Source organism: Anser brachyrhynchus (genome assembly GCF_964034855.1).
Source record: "Anser brachyrhynchus genome assembly, chromosome: 12".
NCBI lineage: Eukaryota > Metazoa > Chordata > Aves > Anseriformes > Anatidae > Anser > Anser brachyrhynchus.
In genome coordinates this window covers 16,631,442-16,643,528 of record NC_137707.1, presented here as the reverse complement: position 1 = coordinate 16,643,528, position 12,087 = coordinate 16,631,442, and the positions used below count along the sequence as shown (strand labels likewise).

Below are 12,087 nucleotides of genomic sequence, written 5' to 3'. Positions count from 1 at the left end.
AGTGAATTCAAGAACATATTCATGAAACAATGAAACAAGATGATAAATGTTATTTTGCTTGAGATAATATAATTTTTCATCGTTTTCTTAAGAATAGTATATTAAACTAGTAACAAATTCAGAAGGTTTTGCTTAGCATGTGTTTGGGAGGGACTTTTTTGAGAAACTTTGATGCCAAATTTGCTTGGAAATAGTTTTAAAGGAGAAAAGTTACATGCAGCTTCGTTTCTGAAAGATATAGATGAGTGTAATAGGTGAAACGCTTGATGCCAGGTCATGTAGCATGAACCTGAACATCTCAACCTATTCTGTTGAGTAGAGCGCTGTCATGGCACTGATGTCCATGGTCCTGTCATGTCCTCATCTGGGGGTGTTGAGACTTGAACTTTTGTTGTTTGGTGTGTTTTGGGTTTTTTTTTGCAAATTTTTAGTAATTTCTCTCTGTTAGTGTCAAGGCTTTGCTACTGTTGGTCTGTACTTACAGCTCATTTGTAGAACAGATGCGAGCCTTTGAATTGTTCTAGTTGGTACATCCAGGTCATAAAATTGCAGCAGTTCATAAAGATGCTTATCAGATGAGAACATGGGAATTGTTGGGAGTTAATATGCTAACAGATTGTGAGCTGAAAGAGGGCTGTGCTGTGAAGTCTTTTTGTCTCTGAAGGTTCCTTACGAAATCTGGTTTTAGGCTGTGTGAAAAGGAGAGAGCTTTTTTCTGGTTTTCAGCGCGTTCATTTCTCTGCCTCTTAAAAACTGCAGTGAAGTTCCTCAGGAAGATACTGGAATTCAGAAACGTGTCTCAGGTGTAATGCTGGAGTTCATGATAAAAGCAGCTGGCAAATAATTAGAAACCCTATAATGCACACATGAGAAATCTAGAGAGCACCAAGAGGTTTTTCTTTTTAAACTCAGAGGGAAGCCTGTGCAACTGCCTTTCTAGTGACCAGAAGTGTAAGTTACAAGGATGTTACACTGAATATGTTGTTCTAACTCTTCTGAGAACTAAAGAGGATAAAAAGAGCCCGTTCCTATTCAGTGCAGCTATGCTGAGATTTGTGGGCAGGTCTCTTAAAGAGAAGTTATTCTGCAGAGTGGTATTTGCACCTGAAGAAACGAAGACTGGGAAATTCTGTGAGCTGTATTAGCAAAATAAGCAGCACCTCTGAAGTTCTGAAATTTGACTCTTCCCTTTGGAGAAGCAAAATGATGGTAATGTTTAAAGAGCAGAGCAAGTTATTAGAATAGCTTCCTTCAGTAGTCTTGTGGCAGAACCTTTGAACTTTCTAACATTTATGTTCAGTAAAATAAACTGGCTCAAGGATAAGCCTTACACTCTTTACAAGAAGCTTCTTGAAACTTTAGCTATCTTCCAAGCTCTCGAACAATTGTACCATGTTACCATCTCCTTACCGCCTTTGTTATTGTTCCTCTGTTGAAATTAATGCCTGCAAAATATAAACGAGAAAATGGAAAGTATGTGTACACCTCAGCCATTTTAATGCAATGTCTAATGCCAAAAGGCTAGGTTAAACCTGAGCTGAGACGCTATGCACCGAAGCAGCTGAGGCACATGTATGTGTTTTGTTCCAAGCAATGTGATTTGAGGGCAGTAACCTTTGGCAGATAGGTTGAAAGAAGGAGTTGAAAAGAATAATTTCTCAATCTGCTGCTGCTAAGTTCTCTAAATGGTATTTGCCAAAGACCTAAGACAAAAACACACAAGGATTTTGTATACAACTTAATACACTCTTTTATTAAATCTAGGATGGTGCTCTAAGAAGTAGAAATTAGGGTTAAAATGACTATTTTAAACTAATTGAAATGCATAGCTTATATCCTGTTACAGTAATGTGTATAAAAGTCTGCATTTTGGGGTCTAAAATGAGAAAGATGACTATTGTTCAAAATCTTGTATGAAGAACAGTAGTTCTCTCGGATTCCTTCAGGAACATAAGAAAATCCTTGTGCCCATAGGGAAGTGCGTGGTTTGTGAGTATTTTATGATGAAGCTATGTTAGTTGGTCAGTGGAAGATCAAAAAAAAAAAAAAAGTTTCTAAGATAGCCTAATATGTCTGTATCTAGTTCTAGATAAATTTAGTTCTGGTTCTATTTAATATAAGCTTCCTCATGTATCAGCAAATTTTCCCAATTTGAGATTTTAAAGAAGAATTAAGACCATGCTCCAAAGAAGGAAACTTTACAGAACTTTTTCTTAACCATACACATTTAACAGATACGTTTATAGTTGTGTAATTAAAAGCTCACATACAACATAGCTTAGTTGAGAATCTGGGGAGATAGATCTTATTTTGCATCTTAAGAAAGCTTTAAGTTCCTTTTGCATGTGTCCATCTTTAGCACTCAGTGCAATCATCAACGATTCTTTCTCTGTATGAAATACTTCTTATATTTTACTGTTAGAATGTATCGTAGTTCTGTTCTTGTATTTATGTACGTTTTTTCTTCTTTTCAACATAGGATATTTCAAACTTCTAAGTACTCCACAGTTGTCTCCATATTGGAATCTGTTCAAGCAAGTGGACACTGGCCTGAAGAGTAAGTAGTATCTTTTTGTTTTGAAATTTTCTGAACACACTGCTTCAGGGAGGACAACTGTGTTTTCTGATAGCAAAGAATTTAAGATAGTGCTTGTATTATATAGTAGTTACAGATTAATTAGACTTCTGGTTTTTACTGCTTCACTTTTACAGCTAGGAGCAATTACTTGATTGCAATATAATAAATAATAATATTTTTAATGCTTTTATTCAATTAATTTATATATTGTAAGACAATTTTTAGATAAACAAGTTTAGGAATTAAAATATATTTTGAAATGCTGCATATTACTTGACAGTTGAATAATTTTGAACTTGATTCTAACATCTGGATGTGAAGAGGATTTTTGCATAATGGGAGATCTATTTGACATTACGTAAAAGGATAAATGTAGTAATAGTACTCACAAAAAAATTTTACTGGGATGTTGCAGTTTTGTGTTTGCTTTTTCTCCCAGAGTTAGTAAAAATAGGCACTTCACTTCCTTATTTAAGAGACATTTATAACATCAAGGCTACTGCTGATTGTACATTAATTCTGGTGTTCTTGTTTTTATGGTATCTATTAAATAATTGAGTTCCAACTGTCGTATTTGCATAATAATATGCTATTATTTCAAGTATAATCTTAAGATTGGTTTTGTGTGGCTAGTTTAATATGTTTCATTTTCAGGTCTCTAATGATGAGGTGCCCATCTGGAGATAAAGAGCATCTCTGAACTTAATTCTTCGTTAAAGAGATGTGTTCTGTATTCATGGGTAAGGATATTTTTCATCTTGACTTGAACACTTTTATGGAGTATCTTATGGTATATTGTTAATTTCTAAGATTTTAGCAACTGGTGTCTTACAGGTTCATCAGATACTTAGTATAGAGCTCCTTAGGTGCATGTATGAGCTCTTAATTTTGACTCAAGCTATTCATGCAACTTAGGAGTTCATATACCTAAATATCAGTGGTCTGACTTTCATATTACACTAACTCTTGGTTAGATAGTGAGACAGAGTTTTTGTATATAGGTAAATAATAATTCTAAATAATTACAAATTGGTCAGTGAGTTTTAATTCCTTTTTGTATATATACAAGAGTTCTACTGGCTTTAATTAGACATTTGCCATCCATCTTTTGAATTTTTGGAGCTCTAGAAAGAAAAGAACTCTGTCCTGGAAAACAACAAACAAAATAGGTGTGAATTTTATGTAATTAAAAAACAAAAACAGTTTTTCAAGCTGTATCTCATCTGAAGAAACTTTGGGGTATTAGTCCTACTTCAAAAAAGTAGAAACAGAAGACTTGCAAAAATCCAAATAGAGAATGGGAGTTTTTCTAAATGCTACTAATATTTTAATTTTTGTAGGTATCTAAATAAAACAGCTAAGATAACTTCATAGGTTGCAGAATTTGGTGTAATGTGTTCCCTTCGTATATTAGGCACTGCTTGTTGAAATATCATTTTGAGACTATAAAATAAACTTGAGTTATAAATTAATGTTATAAATTAAACTTGAGTTCTAAATTAATGGATCCTTGAAGAAGTACATGAAGTGCCACAAACACTGCTGACATCGTTGCATGATGTCATGCAATTTTATATATAAAAATTTTGTGATACACTTTCTCTTTGGTGTGGTTTTGCTCTGAGCTTAGGCAAAGCTGTTCTTAATGAAGGATCTGTCCCGTACATAGTGCCTGCCAATCTCTTTGCTTATGGTAGAAATTTGGCATTAATTGCATTGAAAGATGTTTCATTTCCATGTGAAAAATCCTTTGTCACGTTGGTTCACTCGAACTTTATATAAAACCTTAAAGTGTGTAATTGTCATTTGTCATTTATTTATTTTTTCCTGTAAACCTTCAATATTTATTTCCCAGAGGCTGCCTGCTTCAGGGGAAAGGAGGAGAGTTGTTAGATGGCAGTTTGTGCATTTGTGAGGGGTGCAAGGGGGAACAGTGAGTGACATGAAGTATTTGGTGTAAGCAAAATAAGTGCAGATATGCAACCAGACCACTCTGTATCCGTATGGGAAGTACACCCCAGTCAGTGTGCTCTGGTTGTATGCTCTTACTCAGAGTTGGAGCCGTAGCCATGGACAGGAATCTACTGACAATTTAAAGCAGTTTCAAATCTTTTTCTGACCTTCAAATCAAAATATGAAGGACTTGAGTTATCTTTTGAGTATGTAGTATAATGTCTGTGAACTCTTTAGTAGAAGAGTTCTAAACAAAAGTGTCATATTGAGAGTATGATTTTATTGAAGGTATAGCTTATTAGTCCAAAATAGTTAGAAATACATACATATGAAAGGCAATTTTAAAATTAAAAATGCGTATTTACATATATATACACACACGTGTATATATAGATATAATATGCAACATACCAATATAATATGGATTATATAAAATAAAATTTGGATGTTTATTCTCTCTTCAATGAAACGGACTACCCAAGCAAACTTTTTACTAATTTTAGTGATACCAGGAAGAGAAAACTCACCTCTTTGATCCATATTTGCTATAGGTACTGGCATTCTTATTCAAAGACTTGTTTCTCTCTTTCTGTTAGAGAATAAAACAGTTGATCTCTACTAAATGTCTAAACATTTTTTTTCTGTCTTCTGTGTTTCTTGAATTTGAGCAAATTGTTCTGTCCCGTTGTGCATTTTAAATTTAACATGCACATTGATCTTTAAATCTATAATATACTATCATTTATATTGGAGCATCACTGGGAAATAATTTCTGTATTTAATTTACTGCAGCTTTTTGAACTCAGCCAAAGCTTTGGTTATAACTAAATCGGTTAAATAATGATAGTGTAAATGTAATTTATTTTTAATATTGGGGGAGGGAAGATCTCTATCACTTCTGAATATCATGCAGAAGTGATCAGATTTTTCAGTATTGTTTTCTACCACATTATACCTCTTTATGCCTGTCATGCTGTTGTATACTACATAAAATTTAGCAAACAAAACTGTTTTTCAGTCTTTCACAGATCTTGTTTGGAAGCAAGTCTGTTATGCTTTGTTGCCTTGCTTTCAAAAAAAAAAAAAAACAACACTGTCCATGCATATAATGTAAAACTCCTCCCTAGTTATGGCCATCTGTGTTTACCTCTTCTATTTCCTTTACATGTAATCTGGATTTCTGTTACGTTATGCTTCAATGACTTCAGTTCTGATCTCTTCTACTAACTTGTTGCTAACTTATTTCTGAGGTAGCTTTTATTATGTGTCTTGATAGCCATTATTTCAACTTCTCACATAAAAAGTGTCCATCAAAGTCACCTGCTTCCTATTATCTGTGATGCTGTCATACGTCTGTCATGTGAAGCTGCGATACTCAGTCCCTCAAAGGATAAAAGAGGAGATGTCATTAGTAATGTGCTGAATTTTTACCTGATTGGCATGCTCATAACTAAAGCAGCTAGTTTGCTGTTGTCCCTTCATCATAAGTAATCAACAATGCAATTAATGAAATAATCAGGTTTTATTTTCCATTTTACTGCTACTCTTCATTGACTACTACTTCTCTTCTTGCAAGGAAAATTTGTCTTTTTCTGTTTTCTTACAGGTTCATTCTTTTTTTGACGTATGTGATAAAATACCTTTTTCTGTACTTTTCGTCTGTTTATTGTATCTTCTACCATTGCCTTCATTTCTGCTATCGCTTGTTTCTATAGCTATAGCTTGTCTTTTTGCAACTCTTATCTTCCATACGCTAATCTACTATAAAAGGAGATCATCTCTTTGAGACTTTCAGACTGTCTTTATTTCTTCTTGGCCTTTCTCTCTGACTAGAGTAAAAGGCTGTTACTAAACTCTGATGGACAGCCACAATGGAGAAAGTTTGCTTTTTTTCCCCTTTGCAAGAAGTTACATTGACCTTTTTAACTTGAAATCTCCGTTTCCTAACCTCTGCTCTGGTATCGATTTTGTCTTGTTGCACACAGACTTTTTAATGAAAGGGATCAAATAGGGCCGAGTGTACCCAGCTTCATTTCTAAGTGGTTTTGAATATAAATAAAACTTGAGAAAGATGTAAAGTTTAAAGAAGTTAGAATTACAGAAAAAATAAATTAGCTAATTTTGCAAATTAAGAGGAACAGGAGTAGTTAATTGATTTATATTGTTTGTAATAGAAAAGATGTTTTTACAAACATATAGATTACCAAGTTTTGTACTTTTAAATGAAAAACATGAGCTGTGCAGAAGTGAGTATATTTTCATTTACTTGGACTTGTAAGATCTATTTTAATACCATTTCTTCTGTTTTAAAACTTCGGTTTAGATCTCTACTGTAAAGCTTATGTTAGGAACTAGTAAAATAAAGTATAGGTGTTCTGTTTAATGAGTAGTGAACTGATAAAAATAGAAGCTGGAAAATGTTTTTGTTTTAATTCAGGTATGTTTGCAGAATAACTTGATACTTCTTGCATGCTGAGCTTTGTGTGAAGTAAAATTGTAGAGTTAGCAGTTTGAGAAATTTAATGTTTAAACGAGAGATGCTTTAGAATATACAAGGATGACAAACCTTGAAATGTGTTTCGGCATGTCTGAAGAACACATTTGATGTTTTTTCTTAGCTGTTATTCAATTTTCTTGCATAAATCATCTTGATACAAAATTGAGGAGTTAAAAAGAGAGAAACTAAATGCTCGTAAGAAATGTTGTTGGATGTCTCTGGGTTCCAGTTTATTTAAAAAAAAAAAAAAAAGTGTGCAACACCACGGAAAATTACAAGTTTACCAAATGTCCTATACTTGGTAAATGCTGTTGAAGCAATTCCAGCTCATAGGGGGCAGTAACTACTTAAACTCAAGTAAAGAGACCATGGTTTTCTAATTGCTTTGTCAGGTTGTACCTCTGGTGTGGTGCTCTTTTTATTTTCTAGAATTTCTCCAAAAAGCTCTTAGACTTTGCTGTTGTAGAAGGATCTTACCAACTTTAAGCTGGCTTGAGATTAATGTTAAATCAGTATAAAATAATGGTGAATTCAGACATATAAAATATTACAGTTAGTTTAGTTTCTACAGCAAGTGTGATTATTACAAATTCGGGATATAAGGGGCACACAGATGTTGAATTTTATTTATGAAGAGAAATCAAACTGGATTGCTGTAAAATAGAGTTATTAACTGTAACAGTGTTTGCTTGATGGGAAATAAGTAGTTTTAACAAAACAGTGTTGGGATTTTGGGTGGGATTTGTTTTTTTTTTTTTTTTTTTACATTCTGCCTCTTGTTACTGTAGTTTGCTTCATTGAATAGGGATTCAGAACTAGTTTCCCCATTCTGATTAGAATGTGACTGCAAGAGGAGCTTATCTTGAGTGAGAAGGATTTTGGAAAAATACTTATATTGTCTGCACTTGCATTGTTAAACTTCTGGTTGTCAAGTACAATAGATGAAAGTCTTAGAAACACTTACTTCCTAAAATGCTCTTTTGCCAGCTGAAGGTAAAAGAATGTCCAAAATTCAACTTGGTATAAGAGATCTGTTGGGGAAAAGAAAAGGCTGGATAAAAGCGTGCTAAAACCTAATTGTAGCTGCTATCATTTTCTATGTAAGAGGGAGCAAAATAGGGGAAGAGAAGCACTTAAAGCATGTGAAAGAGTTCCCATGTGAGAATCTTAATGTTAATGGATGTGAGAAGGTAGGAATTTTTTTTCAAGGTAGGGACAGAAAAATCATGCTTATGTGCCAGTTTTAATCAGAAGTGTGCTGCAGTTTGCCTTCATGTGCCTTCACGATTTGCAAGCTGAGCATTCAATGTTTTCATATTTAAGTACAACAGAGACACAAAAAGCACAGTCACTGAGTAGGTTTTGAAGATGACTGAGTGCAAGGCTAGATATTATTGAAGTTCCCAGGTATGCTTTTCTTTGGGCTGAAGAAACATGATGCATTTTATGGACAGTGAATTAAAAAGCAAAGTGTGAAAGTGCTTCTCTGATCAAAAGACAAGGTGTCTTTGCAACAGACCTGTGTTCAGGCCATCTACAGTGGCATCCTTTTGAAAATAGTGTTTTTTTTATTATTTTTATTTTTTCCCACTTGATCATCTCTTGTCTACATAAAAGCTTTTGTCATGATGTATTTACATGTATCTATTTAGCCTGGAGAAGTGTCTCATTTGTCTAGCCTTCAGATTTCTCATTTGGAAGTCCATCTTGCGTGGGTCCTTGAAGCTGACGTCTTCAGGTTACTTTTTCTTTTCACACCTATGAAGACTTGTTTTATAAAACTTTTGCATCTTAAAAGGGCTGTTTATATTAGAAGAGTTTTGTAGTCTCTTTATTTCTTCCTTTTTTTGATTATTTTGAAAAGAAGTCGGAAGAACAGAGATGGGAAACATTTCTTGTCTTTTGAGCAAAGAAGAAAATTGCCAGGACACAAGGACACAAGCTCAGAGTTACAGAGCCATGACGACAGTGATATCTGCTATTATACTTTTTTTTTTCTTCCTTTTTTTTTTTTTAAGTTACTCAGTAATAAAACATGAAGAGATTGTCTGGTGCATGTTTTTTCAATGGTTGTTTTTACTCCTGTTTGATAATTCTAGGCTATTGTATAGTTAAACTCAGGAGCATGTATAATAGTTAGTTTGGAGTTGCTGAACTGTACATCACTTACCCTACATAAAAATACTGTACAGCTGGTTGTATCGATATCACTAAAGACAGAAGTAATTTTTTTTTCAAGTTTTAGTACAAACTTAATAGCCTTCCTTATGAGTCACAGTGAAACAGTCTATCTGGGCATAACCAAGGAGCTACGTGCAGTCTGATGAGATGGTTATGCTCAGTCTCGATACAGGCTTCAAACCTGAGTTTTTAACAGTTGAGTCCTTGATAACCTGGAACTTGACATTTTACACAACTACCATAATTTCCATCCATCTTTCCACAGATGGGCATCTCTTAAATTAGATTGTTCTGTGGCTACAATATTCTTTCCCTGTACTTAATCTTACTTGGTTTTCTTTTCTTAGCTAAAATAACTTTTTCCCCCAACTTATCTTCTGAGTTGAAATATCCTAAGATGAGAGATGATTCTATTAGAAATGCTACAAAAGCCTGAAAACAATGCAGGTCTTTGGAGGTGTTGGTTTGGAGAAATGTAGATAGGGATCTTTTCTCATCTTTCTTGGTACTTTTCTGAAAAATACATGTGTTTAGTAGGTCTGTTTTATTCTATATCTCTTAGTGACTACAGGATGTAGGAGCTCATCTAATTCATCTTGGTGTAGCCTAGTTGAATTACCTAGCTACAATAGTAAAATAATTCAGACGTGGAAGTACCTGAAGATGGATCCTTTAATAAAAGTGCTGAAAAATAATTATAGTTAAAATGCTTACAAGATGACACATTCAAATTCCATCAAATATAAATAGTTGCCTTACTAGATCACTTTCTATTGGGAAACATTACCACCTTGATTAAAACTGTTGTAAAATACATTATCTCTATGGATCCTAGTGTTGGCTTATCTGTCTGAAGGTGTTTGGTATGGGGGAAGTTGTCATTCTGTTGAATTTGTTCATAAGCAAATGAATTTTACTTCTGGACTACTGGAAAACAAGTCTGTTACAATTTGGTAGCTTTAATGAAAATGGCATAGAAGAACCTGAATTTGTGCTTAGATAACAGCAAACTGGAAACAATTTGAAACCCATATACTTAAAGCATCAAATGCATAAGGCTTAAACTATAAGAGCTGTAGAGGACATCTGCTAAAAGCAAAAAATAACTCTTAAGTGATTTGTGCTTTACCTAAATTATTAAAATTATGAATGAAATATCAAAAATCCATAGAAATATTGGGAAGGAAAAGGAGGTATGAGGAATGAAATACAAAGCAATTATGTGTTATTATGCTTCTCTTTTTTTCCCCTCTCCCATAGGATGCTTTAACACTTTAAGACGAACATTTCATCAGAAGCACTAATGGATGCTGGTATGCCTTGGATAAGGTGGTGACCACTGGATGTAATCTGTTTCTGTTTACTGTAGAGAGCCAAAACTGACTCCTTTTGGAGTTGAGAGAAGTTAGCAGTACAGACCTACCAAGATGACTGATCCTATGATGGATTTTTTTGATGATGCCAATCTTTTTAGTGAGACCTTAGAAGGTTTGTCAGATGATGCCTTTGTTCAACCTGGACCTGTTTCACTTGTTGATGAATTGAATTTAGGTGCAGAATTTGAACCTTTGCACATAGACTCCTTGAACCATGTGCAAGATGCTCAGAATCAACAGAAGATGAGTGAGTTTGAGCCGCTGAATCAGTATGATTCTCTGAAACTTCACCAAGTAAGTACGTCTTTCAATAGCTCAGCAGACAACGTCTTATCGCCACACTCTCAATTCAATTGTTCACCAATTCATCCACAAACACAGTCTAATGGGATGTTTCCAGATGTGGCTGATGGTAGTCCTATGTGGGGTCACCAAACTGCCACGACTGTTTCGAATCAAAATGGGTCCCCCTTTCATCAAGGACATTCTCAGTCTATGCAGCAAAACAAAAGCTTTGTAGCACACCATGACTTTGCCTTATTTCAGGCTAATGAACCGCAGCATCAGTGTGCCTCACTACGATCTCAACAAAGCAGGAACAACACGGGGCAAGATGCTCTGAGTCAGCCAAAAGACTTCCTGGAAGTTAATGTATCTACTTCTCACAGAGTCAATGTTAACCACCCACCTCCAGTTTCTAATCCTTCAACTTCACAGCAGCCTCTGTCTGTTCAACAGTTTTCTCAAACTGCAAGTGCTTCAATACATTTTTGTGGGAATCAAGAAGGAACTTTTGATGGACAGTCCCCAACTATTACTCCGTGTTCTGTCAATAATAGCCAACAATTTTCATCTCCTTATTCGTACTCTAATAACCACATTTCTCCTACCAGCCTTCTTCAGTCTACAACAGCTCTTTCTAGTAGCCAGCAGACACACCCTATCTCTGACTTCACTGGAAGCGATGCCTTTACATCTCAAACAGGGACCAAGCAAGAAACAACCGAGCACATGTTGAATCCTAATACACCTTTGAATTCAAGTAGTTTTCAAATGTTGCATTCTGCGCATCCTCAGGGCAACTTTAGTAGTTCAAAACTTTCTCCTGTGAATATTAATTTTCCAGCTTCTGCTGGTTCTGCTTCTCAGATAAGCCATTTCACAGACCCTATTGAGAGCAATGGTTTTACGTCTTTGGATGAGAACTTACTTCATCAAGTTGAGGCTCCAAACGAACCGTTTACAGGACTTGACCCAGACGACCTCCTTCAGGAAGATCTTCTGCCACAGTTTGATGACTCTGCATTTGTTCAGGATAGCACAAGCCATGTTTTAGAGCATGACCTAGAACACCATATAAGCCCCCATCAAGTAACACAGGCATCTGATATTGGTCGGGCACAGTCGCAAAGTCAGATTCATCCCTGGCATTCTGCAGTTTCCAGTCAGCATCTGCAAGAGAGAAGTCGTATAACCTTACAAGGACAGGTATGTAGGGGTTT

The 12,087-nt window shown here is 35.0% G+C and overlaps 1 protein-coding gene across 10 annotated transcripts in view; it reads left to right on the top strand.

The window, feature by feature from the left end:
* CHD9 (chromodomain helicase DNA binding protein 9) overlaps window positions 1-12,087 on the top strand; it is a 94,353-nt gene that overhangs the window by 5,490 nt on the left and 76,776 nt on the right. For 8 of the 10 annotated variants that reach the window (XM_080551863.1, XM_080551860.1, XM_080551864.1 and 5 more), the window contains exons 2-4: window positions 2,480-2,557; window positions 3,233-3,318; window positions 10,470-12,073. In XM_080551863.1, coding sequence (XP_080407989.1) covers window positions 10,637-12,073 — 1,437 coding nt within the window. In that variant the 5' untranslated portion in view covers window positions 2,480-2,557; window positions 3,233-3,318; window positions 10,470-10,636. Of the gene's footprint in view, window positions 1-2,479; window positions 2,558-3,232; window positions 3,319-5,034; window positions 5,083-10,469; window positions 12,074-12,087 lie in introns of all 10 variants that reach the window. The other 2 variants (XM_080551858.1, XM_080551859.1) reach the window with 2 other exon arrangements.